This window comes from Dromiciops gliroides, chromosome 3 (assembly GCF_019393635.1).
Source record: "Dromiciops gliroides isolate mDroGli1 chromosome 3, mDroGli1.pri, whole genome shotgun sequence".
NCBI classification, from domain to species: domain Eukaryota; kingdom Metazoa; phylum Chordata; class Mammalia; order Microbiotheria; family Microbiotheriidae; genus Dromiciops; species Dromiciops gliroides.
Genome location: NC_057863.1, coordinates 636,530,806 through 636,555,039, shown reverse-complemented (window position 1 = coordinate 636,555,039; position 24,234 = coordinate 636,530,806). Strand labels below are relative to the sequence as shown.

The 24,234-nt window shown below is 42.1% G+C and overlaps 2 protein-coding genes across 2 annotated transcripts in view; both read right to left on the bottom strand.

Moving 5' to 3' along the window:
* Positions 1-22,518, bottom strand: part of LOC122745550 (tumor necrosis factor receptor superfamily member 14-like) — a 29,684-nt gene extending 7,166 nt beyond the window's left edge. The window contains exons 1-5 of the mRNA XM_043990899.1: positions 22,410-22,518; positions 16,732-16,857; positions 12,855-13,010; positions 12,242-12,332; positions 6,824-7,002 (exon numbers count right to left, since the gene is read on the bottom strand). Coding sequence (XP_043846834.1) covers positions 6,824-7,002; positions 12,242-12,332; positions 12,855-13,010; positions 16,732-16,857; positions 22,410-22,518 — 661 coding nt within the window. The remainder of the gene's footprint in view (positions 1-6,823; positions 7,003-12,241; positions 12,333-12,854; positions 13,011-16,731; positions 16,858-22,409) is intronic.
* A 1,500-nt stretch (positions 22,519-24,018) lies between these two features.
* The window catches only part of LOC122748174 (tumor necrosis factor receptor superfamily member 14-like), an 89,751-nt gene continuing 89,535 nt past the window's right edge, over positions 24,019-24,234 (bottom strand). Inside the window, 1 exon segment of the mRNA XM_043993859.1 lies at positions 24,019-24,038. Coding sequence (XP_043849794.1) covers positions 24,019-24,038 — 20 coding nt within the window.

Sequence of the window (24,234 nt, the reverse complement as noted above, 5' to 3'; positions counted from 1 at the left end):
GGTGGCACAGTGGATAAAGCACTGACCTTGGAGTCAGGAAGACCTGAGTTCAAATCCGGCCACAGACACTTAACACTTACTAGCTGTGTGACCCTAGGCAAGTCACTAAAACCCCAATTGTCTCACCAAAACAAAAAATTTTAAAAAAATAAAATAATGAGTGGGTCAAACAACAAACAATAGAAACAATCGATAACTTCATCCAAGAGAATGACAATAATAAGACAACATGCAAAAACCTATGGGATGCATCGGCCAAAGCAGTTCTTAGGGGAAACTTTATATTTCTAAATGCCTACATGAATAAAATAGAGAAAGTGGAGATCAATGAATTGGGGATTCAACTAAAACAGCTAGAAAAAGAATCAAGTAAAAATCCCCAAATAAATACCAAATTGGAAATTATGAAAATTAAAGGAGAGATTAATAAAACTGAAAGCAAGAAAAATATAGAATTAATAAATAAAACTAAGAACTGGTTTTATGAAAAAATCAATAAAATAAATAAACTTGTGTTTAATTTGATTGAAAAAGACAGAAGAAAACCAAATTACCATCATCAAAAATGAAAAGTGTGAACTCACCACCAATGAAGAGGAAATTAAAGCAATAATTAGGAGCTATTTTGCCCAACGATATGTCAATAAATTTGACCATCTAAATTAGATGGATGAATTTAACATCAATTTTTTAAAAACTTTGTGTTCCAACTTCTCTTCCCCCTTCCATTCGCACCCCCCAACCACAAGAACTCAAGAAATTCAAAATAAGATATACTTGAGTAGTCATGGAAAAATTCCCATATTAGCTAGTTGTGAGAGAAAACAGTAAAAAAACCCAAAACTTCAGGTTAAGAAATTGTCAAAGAGGAAAAGAAAAAATAATTTTAAATGTGTTTCCATCTGTTTTCAGATACTATCAGTTCTTTCTCTGCAGATAGGCTGTAATCTTCATAAGTCCTTCAGGGTTATATTGGATCTTTACCTTGCTGAAAATAACCACATGCTTCCCAGCAGATCATCCCCCACTATTGCTGTTATTTTGTATACAGTACATTTCACTCTGCTTCAGTTCATGTAGGTCTTTCCAGGTTTTTCTGGTACTATCCTGTTCATCATAACCTTTATATAGTACCTTAAGCTTGACAGAGAATTTTCTTCATGAAAGCCCAGTAAAGTAGGTACCATACGTTTTGCCATTATAATCAATCATCATAACTATTTCCCTTCATCCCATCCCCTTCCCATGACATTTACTCTATCTTCTTTTTACCTATTCCTCCTCAGAAGTGTTTTACTTCTGACTATCCTCTCCCTCACTATGCACTCCCCTTTTTCACCCTTCCTTCCTTATCTTCTTCCCCTCCTATTTTCCCGCAAAGTTAAATAGATTGCTCCTCCCAATTGGGTTTGAAAGCTATCCCCTCCATGAGCCCACTCCAATGAGATTAGGGTCCCTGAGCTAATTCTTGGTTCTAAATTTTTTTTCCTCCCTCCCTCCTCAACTCTTCCTATGAGATCAAGCAATTCAGTATGTCATGCTGGTGCAGTAATGCAGAACATCTTCATCTTCCTTGAAAGTGTTTTGCTTTTTACTGCTCTCTCCCCAATCTGCTCTTTCCTCCTTCCCTTCTTCCACCCACTTTTCTCCCTCCCCTCCTTCAGGGCAAAAATATATTCCTATACCTACTTGAGTATGTATGTTAGTCCTTCTTTGAGCCAATTCTGATGATATAAAGGTTCGCTCACTCCCCAACTCCTTCCCCCTCTTCTACTCTCCTCCATAAACATTTTTCTTGTTTCCTTCATGTGAACTACACCTCTCCCCAGACCATCTCTCCCCTTCTCCCTCCCCCAGTTTATTCCTCCTAAACCTCAACCCTATTTTAATGATGTCATCATGGATTAGTTAGGTGGCACAGTGGACAAAGCACCAGCCCTGGACCCTGGAGGCCCCAAGCCCAAATCCAGCCCCAGACATAAGACACCCCACCCTGTCATCACCACAAAGAACAAAACATAAATGCTTTACAGATATCATCCCTTCATATTCAGTTCAGACCTGTGTCTTCTGTGAGTTTCTTTCTTTCTTTCTTTTTTTTTTTTAGTGAGGCAATTGGGGTTAAGTGACTTGCCCAGGGTCACACAGCTAGTAAGTGTTAAGTGTCTGAGACCGGATTTGGACTCAGGTACTCCTGAATCCAGGGCCAGTGTTCTATCCACTGTGCCACCTAGCTGCCCCTTCTGTGAGTTTCTTACTGAGATAGTTCTTATGATTTTGAAGTATTATCTTCCCATGTAAGAATATAAATGCTTTGATCTTTTAATATCCCTCATGAAGTCTTTATCCTGTTTACCTTTTTATGCTTCTCCAGGGTCTGCTATTTGAAAGTCAAGTTTTCCATTCAGTTCAGGTCTTCTCATCACAAAATGCTTGAAAGACCTCTTTCTCATTGAAATCCCATTTTTGTCTTTGAAAGATTATACTCAGTTTTGCTGGGTACGTGATTTTTGTCTGTAGTCCCAGTTCCTTTGCCCTCTGGAATATCATATTCCATTCCCTTTAGTCCTTTAATATAGAAGCTGCTAGATCTTGCTTTATCCTTATTGGAGCTCCACAGTATTTGAATTCCCTTTTCTAGCTGCTTGCAGTATTTTCTCTTCACCTGGGAGTTCTGGAATTTGGCTATAATATTCCTGGAGGTTTTCCTTTTGGGATCTCTTTCAGGAGGTGATCAGTAGATTCTTTCAGTGTCTATTTTAGCTTCTGATTCTAGAATATCAGGGCAATTTTCCCTCACAATCTCTTGGAGGATGGTGTCTAAGCTCTTGTTTTGGTCATGGTTTTCAGGTAGTCCAATGATTTTCAAATGATCTCTCCTAGATTTATTTCTAGGTCAGCTGTTTTTCCAAGGAGATATTTCACATTGCCCTCTATTTTTTCATTCAATTGAATTTGCTTTACTGTGTCTTGGTTTCTCATAAGGTCACTAGCTTCCATTTGTTCCATCCTAATTCTTAGGCAGTTATTTTCATCAGACAGTTTTTTAATCTCCTTTCCATTTGGCTTTTCAAACTGTTGACTTTTTCTCATGACTCTCCTGCATTGCTCTCATTTCCCTTTCCATTCTTTCCTCCCTTTCTCTGCATCTTCTTTCTATTTCTCCTACTTCCTCTTCAAAGTCCCTTTTGAGAGCTTCCATGGCCTGAGACCAATTCATATTTTTCTTGGAAGCTTGGATGTTGGAGCTTTGACCTATTATTATCTCTTCTTCTGAGGTTGTATTGTGGTCTACCTTACCCCCAAAGAAGTTTTTGATGGTCTTCTGCTTTCTCTGCCTACTCTTTGGCTCTGCTTCCAGGACACACTGTTCAAGCTACAGCATGGCCCAGGGGATGGTTGGGATTCTTCTCGGCCTGCCTGCCTCACTTTCATTTGATTTTAACCTCTCCACTGGGTGTGTGTGTGTGGGGGGGGGGGGGCTGCTTCTCTGCTCAGCTCCTGTTCTCAGCTTCTGAGGGCCCCAGGTGTTTGGGGTTGAGGCAGGGCAGGTTTTAATCTCACCTGGCCTGTTCTCAGGTCCAGAGATAACCTCAGGACTACTTTACTAAGTAACCAACCAACCAGCAAAGCTTTCTGTGGTGTGGTTCTCAGCTTCTGATGAGACTGCTCCCCTGCTCCCTTCCCCGACCTGGGCCTTCAGCCGCTCAAGAATTTTTCCTGGTTGCCCACTGGGGTGGGACAGTAGAATCCTTCGCCCCGGTCCACTGGTACCCCTGCAATTATGCGCCCCCCCACCAGCCGTTCAGTCCGACCGCACTCTTGGTTCCAGAAGACGCCTGTGCTGCAGCCGATTCAGAGGCACTGGGGTAAATTCCTCTGGCAGGTGTCTGGTGTGTTGGCCTGACTGTGGCATTAGGCTTTATTCATGGCCCAGCACAGCCCCCTGATATCTATCTATAGCTGGAGAAAACTCTCAGCCAATATTTTTGTGTTTTTCTGCCCCAAGGGTTATTTTATTGCTATTTTTGGGGCGATGTATCAGGAGCCCTGTGCATTTAATGTCTTTCCTCTTCAATCTTGGCTCCGCCCCCCAATAAGCCCTTTTTAGAAAAAGAAATTGAACAAGCCATCAATGAAATCCCTAAGAACAAAATCTTCAGGGCTAGATGGGTTTACAAGTGATTCTACCAACATTTAAAGAACAATTAATTCCAGTACTATACAAACTATTTGGAAAAATTGGTGAAGAAGGAATCCTACCAAATTCCTTCTATGAGACAATGTAGTGTTGATGCCTAAACCAGGAAGATCAAAAAAAGAGAAAGAAAATTATAGACCAATTCCCCTAAGGAATATTGATGCAAACATTCTAAATAGAATATCAGCAAAGAGATTACAGCAATTTATCACCAGGATAAAAGACTGTGACCAGGTGGGATTTATACCAGAAATGCAGGGCTGGTTCAATATTAGGAAAACTATCAACATAATCAACCCCATCAATAACAAAACTAACCAAAATCATATTAGTATCTCAAAAGTTGCAGGAAAAGCTTTTGACAAAATACAGCACCCATTCCTATTAAAATACTAGAGAACATAGGAATAAATAGAGCTTTCCTTAAGATGATAAACAGTATCTCTCTTAAACCATCAGCAAACATCGTATGCAATGGGAATAAGTTAGAGGTATTCTCAATAAGACGAGGGGTAAAATAAGGATGTCCATTATCACCACTATTATTAAACATTGTACCAGAAATTTTAGCCTTAGCAATAAGAGAAGAAAAAGAAATTGAAGGAATTGGATAGGCAAGGGAGAAACTAAACTATCACTCTTTGCAGATGATATGATGGCATACTTAAAGAATCCTAAAGAATCAACTAAAAATTAATTGAAACAATTAACAACTTTAGCAAAGTTGCAGGATATAAAATAAATCCACATAAATTATCAGTATTTCTATATATGACAAAGTACAGCAGCAAAAATTAGAAAGAGAAATTCCACTTAAAATAACTGCAGACAATATAAAATGCTTGGGAGTCTACCTGCTGAGGCAATCCCAGGAACGATATGAAGACAATTAGAAAACACTTTACACAAATAAAATCATATCTAAACAAATGGAAAAAATGTAAATTGCTCATGGGTAGTCCATGCTAACATAATAAAATTCCACCAAAATTAATTTACTTCTTCAGTGCCATATAATCAAACTACCAAAAAAGTATTTCATAGAGCTAGAAAAAAATAACAAAATTCATATGGAAGAACAAAAGGTCAAGAATATGAAGGGAATTAATGAAAACAAATGCAAAGGAAGGTGGCCTACCTTGTACCAGATCTAAAACCATACTATAAAGCAGCAATCATGAAAACTATTTGGTACTGGTTAGGAAATAGAGAAGAGAATCAGTGGAATAGGTTAGCCACACAAAACACAGAAGTAAATGAATATAGCAATTTCCTGTTAAACCCAAGGACTCTAGCCTCCAGGATAAGAAATCACTATTTGACAAAAATTGCTGGGAAAACTGGAAAAGAGTAAGACAGAAACTAGGCATAGACCAACATCTTACACCATACACCAATGTAAAGTCAAAATGGGCCCAAGATCTAGACATGAAGGGTGATACCCTAGGCAAATTTGAAAAAGAAAGAATAGTTTATTTGTCAGAACTGTGGAGAGGGGAATAATTTATGGCAAAAGATGAGACAGAGAATATGATGAAATGCAGAGTGGATAATTTTTACTACATTAAATTAAAAAGGTTTTGCACAAAAAAACCCAATGCAAACAAGGTAAGAAGGAAAGCAGAAAGCTGGGAAACAATTTTTATAGACAGTATTTCTGATAAAGGCCTCATATCTAAAATATATAGAGAACTGAATCAAATATATTAGAATACAAGTCATTCCCTAATTGAGAAATAGCAAAAGGATATGAACAAGCAGTTTTCAGATGATGAAATTATAACTATTTACAGCTGTATGAAACAATGTTGTCAATCACTACTGATTAGAGAAATACAAATTAAAACTACTCTGAGGTACCACCTCACACCTATCTAATAGACTTATATGACAAAAAAAGGAAAATGATAAATGTTGGAGTAGATATGGGAAAATTGGAAGACTAATGCACTGTTGGTGGAGTTGTGAACTGATCCAACCATTCTGGAGAGCAATTTGGAACCATGCTTAAAAGTCTTTAAAACTATGCATACCCTTTGACCCAACAATACCACTACTAGGTCTATATAGCAAAGAAAACATAAAAAAGGAAAAAGGACTCACGTGTACAAAAATATTCTTGACTGATCTTTTTATCGTAGCAAAGAATGGGAAACTGAGGGGATGCCCATTAATTGAGGAATGGCTAAACAAGATGTAGTATATAAATGTAATGGAATACTATTGTACTTGCTGTAATTGAACTCTAAATTCACCTTGGCTCCTGAGCACAATGCTCTGCATACAATAGGTGACTGGTAAGTGGTTCCCGAGAGAAATCAATTGATTTATTTAACTAGGAATTTCTCTGCCCGGGGACAAGTAGCACAAACTGAGCCTGGGCCAAGCTTACTCTAACTTAAGAGGGGATATGGAGGAGGAGGAAAGCTGGGGACAGGGGGAAGCCCTCCTCTGCCTTCCAGCTGGCATTTCCCTAAGAGTAACTGAATGAATGTATGATTTAGACACTGAGTTCTATTGTTTCTACTGTCCTAAAGGACTCCAATTTTGGTCTGAGCCCACTAACTTTAATGTCCTGAGGCCAAGCCCCCATTGCTCCACCCTCATTATGTCTCTGCTTACCTGGTAGCTTCACCATCACATATGGCTTCACATAAATGATGGCAATGATGGCAATGATGATGATGGGAATGATGATAGTGGATTTATATTTTATGTGTTGAGGGTTACTTTGAGGTGAGCACACTGCATCTGTGGTGTCCATGCCTGGCTTTTCTTCAAATAAACCCTGTGCTGTACAACTAGGAAGACAGATGTGGTCACATGTCATTGAACATCAACACAGCAAACCCGAGTGATTCCACTTCTCCCCCAGGTACAGTCAGTCATGCGACTCAGCAGCAATGAAGCTTATAGAAAGAAAGGCAGAGTATCTCAAATGGAAAGAGAGAAGGAGGGCCAGCTGTGCCTTTATTAACAATCTCGATTAAGGCAGAGGTGCACACCTCCCAATTTTCCTGATAACACAAAAAGCTAGGAGGGAGGGCATCCATGTTGAACTAGCTAGAAAGCCAGCATGTCCAGTCAGGATTCAAAAAGATTTAGACAGATTAGAACCAGGCAACAAGGCTGTTTTGTTTTGTTTTGTTTTTTGAGGGGCCCAGAGCTAGAATTTCATCAGTGTGGAATTCCCTGGTATAGAAATGCCTTCCCCTCATGCAAGACTTATCAAGAGTAGAGAGCCTTAGGTTGTTGCTGGACACTGAAAGGGTATGCCCTGCCTATTAGACATAGTTTACTATGTCTAAAAGATAGAACTGGAGGCTTCCTGACCTCAGAGCAAGCCCTGTATCTTCCATGGCCTAACATAACAGTGAGATGGAAATTAATAGGGCTGAATGGAGTCAATGTTTTACATTTAAGCTCAAAAATCAAGTCAAAAAGATCATGGAGCCAGAGAAACTAGGTCATCCAGTGGATTCAAGTGGACAGAGTGCTGGACTAGAGTCTAGAACATGGGAGTTCAAACCTTGCTTCAGACACTTCACTTCCTAGCTATGTGACCCTGAGCAAGTCACTTAACCCCTGTTTGCTTCAGTTTCTTCATCTATAAAATGAGGATAATAATAACACCTATTTCCTAATGTTATGACGAAGATGAAATGAGATGATACCTAGAAAGTGCTGTTGTTGCTGTTATTATAACCCCTGTCCCAATGCCCATTGGTAGGAGACTCTCTCCTTATTGATACAGAGAGGAATGCCCTGCCCTGCAGTTGGCCAAGCAGAGTTGGTGGGAGAACTCCAGGCTTGATCAATCCTCTTCAGGACTCTTCAAGCATTATATTTTTCACTTTCTTTCATTTTTTCTTTCTTTTAATCAAGTTTTCTTGTACAAAATGACAAATAAGGTAATTTTTTACATAATCATTTTAAAAAAAGAATCAGGGGCAGCTAGATGGCACAGTGGATAGAGCACTGGCCTTGGAGTCAGGAGTACCTGAGTTCAAATCCGGCCTCAGACACTTACTTACTAGCTGTGTGACCCTGGGCAAGTCACTTAACCCCAATTGCCACACTAAAAAAAAAAAAAAATTAAAAAAAAAAAAGAATCAAATTACTTCTGGCTTCCAGCTTCAAGAGGGAAAATGGAAGAGGCCAATTCCAATTCAGGTTGCTAAAGTAAAAGTGTGGGCATTGAAATTGGCCTCAAGCTCCCCAAGTGGAGCTTCGGGGGGAGGGGGAGGGGAGTCTGGGCTAAGTTGCTTGGACCAAAAACCCCGAGCCACGGGTGTGGCTCTGTGCAGCTCATGCACAGAGTGGAAAGGCCCACAAAAAGCCTCAGGGACGCTAGGGTTTGCTTCATCCAGCACCAGCTCCCTCTGCTCTGAGAGGATCTATCCCAGAGATCCCAGGCTCGTCCAGACAGGGTTCTGGCATAGCCTGTGCGGAGATCCCTGGGGGCACAGCAGGGGGCAAGGGCCCCTGGTGCCCTGGGTGTGGTATTCAAGGGATGCTTGAGGGTTCCCTCCCCCAGGCCGAAGTGCTAGGGTGGCCAGTGCATTAGTTTGGCCTGTGCATGGGCTCAGGGAGTCCCGAGATTTAAGGGGTTAGAAGGAACATATATACAGGGGAGAAGAGAGTAAACAGGAGGAGGCCAGAAATTAAGAGCAAGGAGGGATGCTGGAAGATTAAGAAGTTGGAGAAGACAGACAGGGAGGCTGCTACAAGGAGGCTAAGGAGAAGCGGTGAGCACAGGTACATGTTGGAGAAAGCAAAGTTGGAGAAAGAGTAAGGGAGGAGCGGACAGAAAGAGGACTGCTACAAGGATGCTAGAGAAAGTGAGAAAGGGCTTTCAGTTAGAAGAATGTCCGTTGGTATACACGAGGACGAAAAAAAACCCAAACTTCCAGGTGTGGCAGAGATGCGCCGGAAAGCAGTCAGGTTGTACATTTTATTTTCCTGTATTCTTAATTTTAAATTGTATCTCATAAATAAACCCTCTGCTGTTAAAATGGAAGAGGCTTCTTAATCTTTTGCTTCTCAATTTGGGAGGAGCAAGTGTGGGGAACTTTATAAAAGGCCTATACTAAGTTAATAGCAGTCAGATAGCCATCCAGTCGAAGTCCCCAGATTAAGTACCCCAGTCAGATTAGTCCTACCAAATTACCCTAATCAGTTCAAATATTTCCACATTTGAATGGCACCCCAGATGGGACTTACAGCCCAATTAATATTTTTTCTAAAGTTATAATTTTTCATTTAATCACAATTTTTCATAAATCCAATTATATAATTTTCAGACCAGATTAGCTAGTTAATAATTTTTTTTTTTTACAAAAGACTCAGGGAACACATGAGAGAGGCAGCAGCCTCTTCCCTGTCTTCATGCCCAGATTTGTACACTAGAGCCTTGGGGGAGTTTCCCCTTGGGTAAGATCTAGACCTCTCTCTGGTTTGAGCTATCTCACTACCAAAGGAAAAGCTCATTCTTCTTATTATCTGGCATACATTCTCCTATGTATAATTTCTCTGATTTCTCTTTTTCTACAATTTAGATAAATGGATTTCTTTGCTTCTTCCAATGTGTGTTCATTGTGGAATAGGTATCAGGTGGAAAGGGTGTCAAGTTTTGGATGGAGGGCTTGGGATTTCCTTCCTCCGCCTCCAAAAAAAAGGGGGCAAAGCAATCAGAAATTGATTGAACATGGTCCATAACCCCTAGATTAATAATATTTAAGGGAGCAGACAGTTATAATTCTAGCCTGATTTGCCCTTTCTCTAAGAAGAACAAAGTGACCATATTATTAACCAATTAAACTCTTGTTTAGTCATTTCAGTAATGTCTGACTCTTCATGCCCATATTTGTAATTTCCTTTCCAAAGATGCTGGAGTGGTTTGTCATTTCCTTCTCCAGCTCATTTTACAGATGAGGAAACTGAGGCAAACTGGGTTAAATGCCTTGCCTAGGGTCAGAGCTAACAAATGTCCTGAGGCTAGATTGAATTCAAGGAGATGAGTCTTCCTGTCTCTATATCCAGCACTCTCTTCACTTTTGCCACCTAGCTGTCCATTTATTGTTGTGGTGGTCATTGGTATTGTTAGGAACATCAGAAGCCAGCTATTCCAATCCTTTAAGTATAAAGATGAGCAAATTCAGGTCCAAAGAATCAAAGTGATTAAGCCATGGTCACAAAGGAAGCAAAGATCAGAGACAGGGTCTGAACCCATGCCTTTTGGCTCCAGCATGAATGCCATTTCCATTCTATCATGGCACCATCCCGGGAAGGAAATGGGACTAGATAACAATTTCTCTAAAAAGGTCTTGGAGTATGAGTGCCCTGAACACTCCATGTGAGTAAGCATCACAATTGGAAAACCAGCCATGGTGGTTCAGCCATAGACTACATTGGAGGGTTTAGAATAAAGAAAGTCAGCCCAAATCTGAAGAGTTGTGTTCAGTGCCCCATTTTAGGAAGTTCTTAGGTTAGGGGGAGAGTTCCCACAAGAAGATGTTATAGGACCATATATTCTACACTGAACAGGACTTCAGGGGGTCCTTTGGCTGGGTCCCTCATGTATAGATGAGGAAATAGGACACAGAGAGTTCAAATGACTGATAACTGCTAGTATTTAGATAGCATCTCCCATGGCCAGCAAAATTATCTCACTTGCCCTAGGACATGTGGGCAGTACCCATAGCATCTGAACCCAGATTCTTTGATTCCAAAGTCTTTTCTATGGTACTGGACAACCAGGTTCCAAAGCATGCATGTGAGGAGCTACTGAAGGATGACTTGGAGAGGTCAGGAGGTTGTCTCAAGTATTTAAAGGGTTGTTAAAAAGAAGAGAAGTAAATTCACTTAGCTTGGCTTCAAAGGGTAGAACCTTGAGTGATGGAGAGAAGTCATAGAAAGGCCGATTTTAGATCAGTTTAAGGGAAAAAACTTAGCAGTGGGAACTATCTAACAAGAGGAAGACCAGAAGGAAACAGAGACAAGCAGAACAGCTTTGAAAGCCACATGGTGAATTTCTTTTATGCCTAAAAGGAAATGAATAGAATAGATTCATAGTTTTGTATACTGTAAGGGGGGTAAAATTCTAGCTATACTATCTAAATCTAATGAGTCATCACAATATATTATAAGCTTTAGGAAGAGTATTTAAGTATTTATTAAAGAGCATTAGGATCAGGGGTGGCTAGGTGGCACAGTGGATAAAGCACCGGCCCTGGAGTCAGGAGTACCTGAGTTCAAATCCGGCCTCAGACACTTGACACTTACTAGCTGTGTGACCTGGGTGAGTCACTTAACCCCCATTGCCCCCCCACCAAAAAGCATTAGGATCAGAGAGAAAGGTAAAATCTAACTATTTCTAAGAGACCCTAACATCTGACCCACCATGGTGAGGTCAGGAAGCAAAAGAGACTAAACCCCTTCACCTGTGTCTGCTTACTACTTCTGTCTTCCTCCCAGAAATAGGAGGCTCCTCAAGTTGATTGGCTGGTAGCCTTGATAGACAGTACCCATGAGCAAACATCACTTCCTGAGCTTAAGGACCTTGACCAAATGGCTTGCCCTCAGAGACCTTCCCATGGCAGAGCTTTCTACAGTAAGTCTCCAGCAGGTGGCGTCATTCCAATCATTACAGTACATCCACAGGTGTGCTGGAATCATCCCCAGTTGTAAGCCAGTTGTTAAATTGTTAAATCATGCTTCAGAAATTTGCAAATGCTATGAATTAGTGGTTGATTTGTTATTTTGCTTAGGGTCTAAGACTCAAGAAAATGACCTCGAAGATATTGATGATGCAGAATATCCTTAAAAGTGTGTCTTGTGTATATTTATTTCTCAGAAATCAGTTGTTAAATACTTACCTGCAGTGCCCTGTGGGTATTTCTTTTTTTTTTCTTTTCTTCTTCATATATGGAAATAGTTTTACTTGGTGTATATTGAGGCCAGAATTTTGTTTAAAACATAAAAAAATGAATAAGTGAAAAGAATGAACCACCAAGTCCCAGAGAGTATGTTACACCTACCTTGGTCCATGGCAGACAGTAGTGATGGGTCCCATTGTGGGAAAATGTCCCTGCTGGGCACTTTTCACAGATAGTGTTGTTTTTCTCTGTGCCTAAAAGAGAAAGAGATGAGAGATTTGGTGCTCAGCATGGCAATAGGATGAGAGCAAAACATGGCTGCTAGAACTGGGCCCCTGGGTTGGTTGGTCCCTTCCCTGGAAGCTGTGTCAGAGCAAAGTGTATTAGGGACAACTCTATGACATACTTCCCAAGCCTAAGGCAAGAAATTATTTTTAAAAAACAATATTTTGTTTTTGCATCTCCTATATTATAGCAATGTTTTCATTCCCCTTACTAGTTAATGTTTACCAACTCTTTTGGGGGGGAAAAAAGGAACCTGGGGCACATTTTTATGTTTTTAATGATTTGTTGACGTTACAAAATTTCCCCCATCACTTTCTTAAATCTAAGCAATTGACAAAGCAATACATTAAGCCCTGATTTATATATTGGCCCATTTCTGAGGTGCCAATGCTCATACTGAAAATTTAACAATCAGCTCTTGGGAGAGCAGTTCATCCTGAAGCAACAATAGTTCTCTGTCCCTAGGTGGGTGGTGAAGAAGGCAGGCTCACCTCTAGATTTTACATATGACCAGGGCTGCAAATTCGGTGAGGCCACACACATATCACAGTTATCATCTTTCATGTCAGCACAGAAATAGCCTGGAGAACAGCTACACACAGTGTTGGATGTAGATGAACATTCCCTTTTCGTCACTAATCCAAATTCTGAAAAAAAAGCAAGATAATAGGTCAGTCAGTCAGTCAGTCAGTCAATCAACATTTATTAAGGACCTACCATGTTCAGGACACACATTACAAAAAAAAAAGGCAAAGATAGTTTCTGCTTTCAAGGAGCTCACAGTCTAATGGGTGTAATGGCATGCAAAAGAGTATGTACAAATAAAATACAATCAGGATAAATTGGAGATGACCCTAGACTTAAGGGGGCATAGGATTGGCTTCTTGTAGAAGATGGGATTTTAGCTAGGATTTGAAGGAAGCCAGAAAAGTCTTGAGGCACAGGTGAGGACAGAAGGAATTCCATGCATGGAAAATGCCCAGCTGAGAAGAAGGAGGCCAGTGTCACTGGATCACAGTGCATATGGGGAATGGGGGGAGAGGGTGTAAGGTGTACTAGGATTGGAAAGGTAGGAGGGGATAGGTTATGAAGGGCTATGAAGATTTTGGATTTGATCCAGAAAGTTAGGGAGCTACTGAAGTTTATTGAGTAACGTGGTGACATGTTTGGACCTGTGCTTCAGGAAAATCATTTTGATGGCTGAATGGAGGATGGATTGTAGGAGGGAGAGATAAGGCAGACAGACAGCCACCAGCGCTGATCTATTGCAATAATTCAGTGTGAGGAGAAGAGGGTCTGCACCAGGGAGGACCCAATGTCAGAAGAGAGAACGGGGCATATTTGGGAGATGCTGCAAAGGAGAAATTGCCAAGCTTTGTACACAGATTGGATATGGAGGGCAAGAGTTAGTGAGCAGTCCAGGATGACTTGGGACATGAAATACATGGCCTTTGATGACAGCCCTTTGCACAGGACCTTACGTGCTGACTGCATCATTTATGTTGGTCTTTCCCTCTTCACCCAGACTAGGAGATTCTGAAGAGCAGCAGCAATATCTCAGAGGCTGTCTAGTTTGACTCAATTGTAAACAAGAATGTTTCTCTATCACTCCCAACCAAGGGTCACCTAGCCTGTGCTTGGAAAGCTCCTGTGAGAGAGCAACCTGAGGTGAACCATCCAGCTTTGGGCTCCACTGCTGCCCCAGATCCTTTGTGGCTGAGGGATCCTGGACAGGTCCTTCAGGCTACTCTGAGACCATGAGTTGTAGACAAGGTGCCCACATGCTTTGATAGGAATTTTCTTCCTTAGATAAGTAAAATCACAGGCCTGGTTCCCCCCACACACTCCTTCAATGACCAAGCTCCAAAAAAGTAAAAAGAAAAAAGCACAAAGTTTTGTGTTGAGGATGGGCTACAAAGACAAAACAGAAGAGTTCCTGCCCTCAAGGAAACAATATTCTACATGTGCAACCTCATTTGTCACTTCCTCCCAGTGAAGACAGACCTCCATGGGAGCCCCTCCCTTTGGCAAGTTTTTCCATAAAATGGTCTTTTAGGCAAAAGTATTTTGGCATTCAAACAATGTGGTCAGCCCCTCTGAGTAGAGTGCTGGCAGGTTAGCTCATAAAAGGACCTCAGTGTCTGGTACCTTTTCATGCCCAGGAGACTTTCAGAACCTTCCTAAGACAATTCAAATGGAACTGATTCATTTTCCTGGCATGTTGTCTGGTTGATTATCCAGGTTTCACAGGAATACAACAATGAGGTCAGCACAATGGCTCTGTAGACGTTTCAGTTTGGTAGGCAGCCTAATACCTCTTCCACTCTTTCCTTTGAGCCTCCCAAACACTAAGCTGAATGCATCAACTTCATCATCTATGTGGACATCCCTCCATAGCACCCTGCCAACGGCATTCAAATTTTTCTATTTGCTAGAACCAATGGTTCCATGTTTAGATGGGATGGAGCTGGTTGGTGTGAGAACCTGTGTTTTGGGGTGGGTTTTTTTTGGTGTTAATCATTAGGCCAAAATTAGCACAAACAACAGAGAACTGATGCATATTTTTGTTGGATCTCAGCTTCAGAGATTGCACTGAGTACACAATCATCTGTGAACAACTAAAAAAAAAATCTTGTACCAACTCTCCCTCCATTTAGTCATGGCTTGTAGCCTTTTAGGTTAAATAATTTTATTATCAGTGTGGTAGCTGACCTATGTTTTCTCCTGTTCAAGGCAAACATGCTGAAAATATTGTACTAAAATCATGGGAGAAAGCACACAACCTTCCTTTATTCCACTGGTGACTGAGAAGCAACAGAGCATCATCCATTATCCTGAACCCAGACAAGCATGCCATCATAAAACTGATGTACAAACTGAAGAACTTCTCCTGGAAACCAGATTTTGACATCATTTTCCATAAACCCCCACACCTGATAATATCAAAGGCCTTGGTCAGATATATACAGGCCTCTGTTCTGTTCCTGCATTTCTCCTGGAGTTAGTGGGAAACAACTGCATATCTACCATTCCTTGGCCCTTTGTGAAACCACACTGGCTCTCAGATGATCAAGTGGCCAAGTGCTGTGCTAACAGCTATCCAGTCATTTGATCTGCACAACACAGAGGGAGGTAGATGCTGTTATTGTCCCCATTTTACAGTGGAGGTAAGTGAGGCAGTTCAAGGTAAGAGATTCCCAAGGTCTCAAAGCTAGAAGCATTTGAGGTCAGATTTGAACTCAGGTCTTCATGACTGCAGACCCAGCACTCTCTCTTACTGTACCACTTAGCCACCAGTGCCCAAATCTCCTAGTCAAGTGCATAGAGAATAGATTTAGAGCTAGAAGGATTCGATTATTATTGCATCTAACCCTTTCATTTTAAAGATAAGCAGATGGAACCCCAGAAGGTTAGTCACTTTCTCCTGATTTCCCTTAATTCTAGAGGCTCCCCTGAGATAATCTCCATTTATCCTGCCTATATTTCGTTTGTACAGAATTGATTTATGTTTTTTACCCCATTAAACTGAGCTTCCCTTAGGGCCTTTCTTATCGTCCCCAGCAGGTCAGTGTTTTGAAACATAGTAGGTGCTTAATGATTATTCATCTACAGGATTGCCCAAAGTCATGCAGATAGTAAAGGGCAGAGCTAGGATTTGAACTCAGATTCTCTGACTTCTCATCTAGGACTCTTCAGACTGCATCACCTGGTGTCAACATTGGGGGTGAAAACCTTTTCAGACTAAAAAGGCATGTGTCTGAAACTGGAGGAGGGGAAGATGAAAAGCTGTGAGCAAGTGCTTAACTTGCACTCAGGACCCTGAGTCCAAATCCTGACTCTGCTGTGTGCTGCCTTGTGACCTTGGACAGGTCACAACTTCTCTGGGGTCAGTTTTCTTAGGTAAAATGAGGATCCCTGATGAGAGGACTTCTATGGTCTCCTTCAACTCTAAATCTGTTATCTTTGATTCCTTCCCTATGGGGTTAGGAGGGGGAGAGACCACTGAGGGGAACATGTGGACAGTCCTCTGGAGAGAAGAAAAGGGGAAAGTGGGGAGGAGGAAGAAGAACAAGGAAAGTCCCCAGTACTTTACACTGTCAAGAAATCACACAAGCTTAAGAAGATTTCTCCATTATGAAAAAAACAGCCTTTTCAAATAGAGAAGTCCACGTTCCAGAATACTGAGATCCAAAATGGATGAGGTGGGCAGCAGGACCAGCTTCATCACCCAGCATTCACCTGCCTTCCCTCTGTCTCACCCCACCACCAACAGGAAGACATACTCCCTTCCCCAGCTTTGATGTAGCCCTGAGCCACCTGGACTTCAGGGAAAGTGGGGGAAGGTCAAGGCCTCTAAAGAGCTCTTACCTGGGTCACAAACTTTACACTGGAGACATTCCTTCATGACATTCTGCTGTGTTGTATACGTCCCAGGACTGCAAAGCACACACATGGTTGGTCGCCATATATTGCATGACTTATTAAGCCTGAAACCTAATGGCATCAAAGAGTCAGCATGAACAACAAGGCACAGGACCCCTCCCTGCAGAAGCTCCTCACCCCAGCCTGCCTCTCCCCCAGTACCACCAGCCCTGACACCAGCATCTACAGATCCTCAGCGAGACCTGGGAAGCTTCTAAGGCCACCTATGAAATCTGGGATGGTTTACCATAGAATTAGGATGGTGCACATCCACACCTCAACCCACAGAGGCATAGATCTCCTAGACTGTCCAAAGTGAAAATAACCTTAGCATGTAAGAAAATAACTATTAATAGGGCAGCTAGGTGGCATACTGGATATAGTAGCAGCCCTGGATTCAGAAGGACTTGATTTCAAATCCAAGCTCAGACCCTTGACACTTACTAGCTGTGTGACCCTGGGCAAGTTATTGCCCTGCCACCAATAAATAAACAAACAAATAGATAGATAATAAATGAATGAATGAATGAATGAATAAACAAACAAACAAATAAATAATAATGGAGAATAGAGTCTTGGACCAGCTCAGTGAACTGAGGGGGGATTAAGCTGCACCTATCTGGATTTTTATTTTGCCATCGGGGGTCCATCTCCCATTAGACCCAGATTCATCTCAGTAGAGCTCATTTTAATATGGACCACCCTCAAGTCACATCAACCAATGGAATTGAATGATGCTAGCCATTATCTTTGATCAGTGTGTAAGATGCTGCCTCTATTGAAAGGAGAAAAAGACTGCATCACAAGGGCTTGTTCTATTCTTCCTGGGACTCTCCACTCCCACTTCCCTCTCCTTCTTGGCTCAATATGCAGGTATGTAATTGTTTAGGAATGTAAGCCTGGGACTAGTGGGGAAGTCAGGGAGACATGCGGTCAATACTTAATATATGTGATATTAATTTTTTTTTTGCTTTTAAATAGAATCTTATTTTCCAAAATATATGTAAAAACAAATTTTAACATCAATTTTTTAAAAAATTGTTCCAACTTCTCTTCCTTCTCCATTTCCCAACCCCACCCCACTAGAACTCAAGCATTTCAAAATAAGTTATACATGAGTAGTAATGGAAAACATTCCACATTAGCTAGGTGGTGAGAGAAAACAGTCAAAAACTCCCAAAATTTCAGACTGAGGAATTGTCAAAGAGAAAAAATAATTAAAAAAAAAATGTGTTACCAGGGGCAGCTAGGTGGTGCAGTGGACAGAGCACCGCCCTGGAACAGGAGCACCCGAGCCCAAATCCGGCCCCAGACACCCAACACCCACCAGCCGCATGACCCCGGGCAAGCCACCCAACCCCAATTGCCTCACCAAAAAAGAAAAAAAAAAAAGAAAAGAAAAAAAATGTGTTTCAGTCTGTTTTCAGATACCCTCAGTTTCTTTCTCTGTAGATGGGTTGCCATTATTCATAAGTCCTTCAGGGTTATATTGGACCATCGCCTTGCTGAAAATAACCACATTCTTCCCAGCAGATCTTCTTACACTATTGCTGTATTTGTATACAGTGCATTTCACTCTGCTTCAGTTCATGTAGTCTTTCCAGGTTTTTCTAATAGTATCCTGTTCATCAAAACCTTAAATAAAGTACCTTAAACTTGACAAAGAATTTTCTTCATATTAGCCCAGCAAAGTCATCATAACTATTTCTCTCCATACTATTCCCTTCCTATGATAGTTATTCTATTTTCTATCTTCTTTAAACTATTCCTCCTCAAAGATTTTACTTCTGACTGTCCCCTCCCTACTCTGCACTCCCTTTTTTTTCACCCTTCCTTCCTATCCTCTTCCTCCCTCATACTTTCCTTTAGGGTTAAATAGATTACTCCTCCCAACTGGGTGTGAATGTTATTCCCTCCATGAGACAACTCTGATGAGTTTAAGGTCTTTGAGCTAATTCTATGTTCCAAATTTTCTTCCTCCCTCTCTCCTTAACCCCCCCCTATGAAATCAAGCAATTCAATATTTCATACTTGTGCTTTATGCAGAACATCTTTACCTCCTTGAAAGTATTTTGCTTTTACTACTCTCCTCTCCCCAAATCTGCCCTTCCACTCCTTCCCCCCCCATCTCCCTCCCCTCCCTCAGGGCAAAAATATATACTATACCTACTTGAGTATGTATGTTAAGTCCTTCTCTTGAGTCAATTCTGATGATATTAAGGTTCACTCACTCCCCAATTCCTTCCCCCTCTTCCCCTCCCCTCCATAAGCTTTTTTTCATTGTTTCCTTAATGTGAACAACCTCTCCCCAGACCATCTCTCCCCTTCCCCATCCCCCAGGTCTATTTCTCCTACACCTCAGCAGTTTTTTAATCTTCCTTTTCCATTTGGCTTTTCAAACTGTTGATTATTTTCTCATGCCTCTCCTGCATTGCTCTCATTTCTCTTTCCATTCCTTCCTCTCTTTCTCTACATCTTTCGTTCTATCTCTCCTACTTTCTCTCAAAGTCCCTTTTGAGAGCTTCCATGGCTTGAGACCAGTTCATATTTTTCTTGGAAGCTTTGGATGTTGGAGCTTTGACCCTATTATTATCTTCCTTCTCTGAGTTGTATTGTGGTCTACCTTACCCCCAAAGAAGTTTTCAATGGTGTTCTGCTTTCTCTGCCTACTCATCCTGACTTACTGTTTCTTGGCTTTTTACTCCTTAAAGTGTAGCGCTGCTTCCAGGACACACTGTTCGTGCTACAGCCTGGCCCAGGGGTGATTGGATTTCTTCTCAGCCTGCCTGGCTTGTGAGTAATCACAGCCGCCTTTCTCTTTGAACCGGAAACAGAAGTCTGATTGACTCTGATTCTCTATGTCGGAAGCTTGGTGTGCTTTTACCCCTCCCCCACTGGGCCACCACCACTCGATACAGCCACTGGTTCAGACCCAGGGCGCTTTGCCCCAACTCAGTAGAACACAGTCTCCACTTCACCCCGGCCTACAGCCGAACCCCCACACAAGTCTGTGATCGGAGCCTCAGAAGCTGCTGGTGCAGAAGATTCTGACATGCGTTGGAAGCAGTGTCCCTGGCTGGGTCGGGACCGCATGCTGAGCTGTTCAGCCTGATCAGTAGGTGATCAGATTGCCCACTCTTTTGCGGAGAAACAGTCTCACTCTGTTCTTATGTGCATAGGCTGTTCTGGGTTTTGATTTTTACCGCATTATTTGGGCGTGAATGGACGGATTTATCTGGAGCTTGTGGGAGTCACAGCCTCTCCTCTGCCATCTTGGCTCCGCCCTCCGATATTAATTAATAATAAATGCTTACTACCAAAACTGGTACAATAGCCATTAATTTATAAGTACTAATGTTTTAGAAAACCCAGTCTGACCCCCCAATAATTTTAAATAATACAAGAACAAGAATTTAGAATGCCAGAATTAAAAAGAACTCCAGGAGATAGAATGTCAGGGCTAGGAAGGACCACAGAACGTAAGACGTAGAGGTAGAATGACCTTAGAACATAGAATTCAGACATGGGAGGGAAATCTCAGAAGATAGAATGTTAGAGGGGCAAGGGCTCTTAGAACAGAGGATGTCAGAATTAGAAAGGGCCCCAGAACCCAGAATGTCCAGAGCTAGCAGGGACCCTCAGAGTATAGAATGTCAGAGGGAGGCAGGAGCTCACAACATAGGATTCAGAGCTAGAAGATACCTACAGAACACAGAATGTTAGAGGTCATCTAGTCCTATCCCCTTATTTTATAGATGAGGAAATTAAATGACTGGACCAGAGTCACACAAGTAGCAAGTGGTGGGGGGCACCAGGAGTCAAACTGATCCCTAAGATCCCATTGCACTATGACATGCACTAAATATAGGTCAAGATGGGAACCTGAAGCTCTATCTGGGCTGGCCTCAATGGTCAGGGAAAACACAAGGTGGAGGGAGTATGTGTGTGTGTGTGTGTGGGGGTGAAGGTGGAGGTCCAAGAGGCAGAATCAAAGGTTGTGAGCCTTAGTTTATCCAGAAAACCTTTGCTAAGGACTGTCAATGGGCAATGACAATGTCACAAGACTTATGTGAAAACCAGGCTTGTTACAAGAGAAATGAACATCCAGGGGGAACCCAGGGGATTGCCAGTTTTTACAGAAGTTTACATTTTTGTAATAGCAGGAGATACCAGGAAGGGGCATGGCATGGGAGAAGAGCAATGCAGCAAAGGTAGAAATAAAGAACGAGACCGCTCCCCATGGGAAGGAGTAAGGTGATGGCAAAAGTCTCATTCTTTTCCCTTGGAAACTGCTAGACTATGAAGATAGGAGTGTGCTCTTATCTGCAAAGGACCACAGCTGCAAAAGCATTATCCCAGCCTGGCACACATTGGCTGGTGGCTGTCTTGCCTCCCCAAGACACAGGGAGTCCAGTTTGGGGTGCATTATGTCAGCTCAGGGGGAGTTTCATTCTTGACACATTCAGGGTCTCCTGAAGGTCCAGTAGTGTTTCTGGAAAAATATGGCCTTAATAGCCCTTAATGTGACATGGTTGACAAATACAACAGAAACTTAATAAGCACTCTCTATCTGCAAGGATTAATCTGACTAGGTAGGTGACAGAGTGCATAGAGCACTGGACCTGGTCAGGAAGACCTGAGTTCAAATCCAGTCTCAGATTCTTACTAGCTGAGTGATCCTGGGCTAGTCATTTAGCCAAGTTTGCCTCCATTTCCTCATCTGTAAAACTAATTGGAGAAAGAAATGCAAACCACTCCAGTATCTTTGCCAACAAAACCGCAGATGGGGCAATGAGGAGTCAAACAGGACTGAACAATAATAAATCTGCAAAGCACCAGATTGTTCTTGGAGATAAAAAGACAAAAAAAAAACCCACAAAAACCAGAAATAGCTTCTGCCCTCAAGGAAATCACCTTCTACCAGGGGAATATAATATTCCAGTGTGAAGAGAGATTAGAAAATGGAGAGACTGGAAACAGGGAAACCGATTTAGAGGCTCTTGCTCAGATGTACACTACTAAGGAATTGAACTAGGGAGGAGCCTGTATGGGATCACTTTGTGTGTGAATGTGAAAGGTGTGGATTATGATGAGTTGAATGGAATCAGTGCTTTAGACAAAGCTGACAATTCTCTCCAGCAATCAACACTTGCTGAATAAGTATTCTGTACCCACCTGGCTCTGAACCCCATGGGGAAGGCAGAGAAAATCAGAGGTGTGCCCAGGGGGACTTCTCCCTTTCCCCTCTCTTACCTCAATTACCACCCTCCTTCCAACCCATGCAGTCCTGCATTAAACCCCTTAAAACCTTGGACAACCTAACTCTAGACTCTATGTGTAAGAGGCATTCCAAACCCTACTGGTTGAGTAACTTCATCCTGTCCATCAATAGGAATAGCTGCCTTATAAGCAGAGAACATTATGTTTCCTAAAGTATTCAAGAAGAGATTCCTAGGTTGGAAAAGAGATTGGGCCAGTTCCCCTCCATGGAATCTCTAAGCTCTGAGATTCAATGGTTCTGGAATTTAACTGGATACATAAAGAAAGGAAGAGAGCCTGGGATAGGAGGCATTTAGCAGAGTAAGAGAGTGATTTGTTCCGGAGAAAGAAACTCTCTGACCTACCTGCATGGCAAGGGGGGCAGCACTTCCCATCTATCTCATTCTTTCCGGCCTCACACTCCAGCGCCTCCGTGCAGGGGATGAGCTGAGGAATCATGATCAGGCTGAACATCTTGGGCAAAGAAAGAAGGAGGTAATGATGACAAGGGGGAGAACAAGGTCCAGGGTGTCAAGAAAACTGGGCCCTAATCTTGACCCTGTCACTCACTGGCCAGATGACCTTGGGATAGCCCCTTACCCCCTTGGGGCCTCAGTTTCCCCATCTGTAAAATGAGAGGGTTGAGAGACAGCATAATGTAATGGAGAAAGCACAGGAGTAGGAGCCAAAAGAGTTGAGTTAGAATTCTGCCTCAGGGACTTTCTTACTAACTGTGTAGACCCTGGATAAGTCATCTAACGCTTCTTGGTCTTAGTTTCCTCATGTGTAAAATGAGGAGATTAGACTCGGAGGCCTCCAAGATCCCTTCTAGCTCTAGGCCTGGGATCCTGTGGTTTAATCTCTGAGAGACAAGAGTCTAAGCCATCTGTAACCTTTAAGAAGCACAAATCCAGGAAGGCTGGGAGAGGTGGGGAGTGGGGCATGAGTACAGATATGCTAGAATTTTAATCATGATTAATCACACTTAATGGAGCACATTAAAGGTTCCCAGAGAACTTTGCACACCTTTCATTGGAGTCTTCCAGAACTCTGTGAAGGAGGTGCTATTATTACACCATTTTACAGGTAGGGAAACCAAGGCTGGAGGTTCACCCAGTAAAATGTGTGAGGCAGGACTCAAATTCAGTCTTCCTGACTCCATCCTCTCTGCCCCTCTCCAAGTGATATTGCAGGGTTTGTTTCCCAAGAGCCTGATCAGAACCTGAGGCCATGAGGGGGTACAAGGCAGGTGAAACCCTCCTGATAGCTCTACAGGGAAATTTTCCCCTCATTTGGCCTAGCTGCTCATCAAATGTAGTCCGCCTAACACAACAACAAGTGTTTATATCCAGGGAGGTGGGAATGAGGGGCTGAGGACAGGGAATATAAGATGAAATGATATGTTAGCACAGGGCCTGGCAAAAGTAGACATGTAATAACTGCTTGTTTCCTTCTTTATTTTATTTTATGCTTTTAAATCATGATTCTGCAAGGAGTCACAGACACCATTGAACTGCCAAAGGAGTCTACACTCACCCCCCAAAACAGTTAAGACGCTTTAATTTCTAATCTGTCCCCTTACTTTCAGGATAAGAGAGTTCATCCTCAGAGAAGTAAGAAAAAAAATCAACCAACAAGCATTTATTAAGTCCTACTGTGTGTCAGGAAGGCAGCTAGTGGTATAGAGGTTAGCGCACCAGGCCTAGACCTGAGTTCAAATCCACTTAACCCTGTTTGCTTCAGTTTCCTTATCTGTAAAATGAGATGGGTGGGCACAGTGGATAGAGTGCTGGATCTGGAGTCAGAAAGACTCATCTTCCTGAGTTCACACCTGACCTCAGACACTTACTAGTTGTGTGACCTGTGGCAAGTTACTTCACCCTGTTTGCCTCAGTTTTCTTCATCTATAAAATGAGCTGGAGAGGGCCATGGCAAACCATTCTAGTATCTTTACCAAGAAATCCCCAAATGGGCTCAAGGAGAGTTGGGTACAACTTCAAGTGACAGAAAGAGAAACATAACATGAAGGGTTGGACTCCCTAGTCTCAGAGATTCTTTCCTCCTTTCACTGGTGAGTTCTAACTGCCATCGTCTCTCCCTCCCACACAGTATATAACTGTCTTTAGATGTCTTTCTAATTTCCTCCACCTCCCTTACCCTCTTCCCTCCTCTAAATTCAAGAAGAAGGAA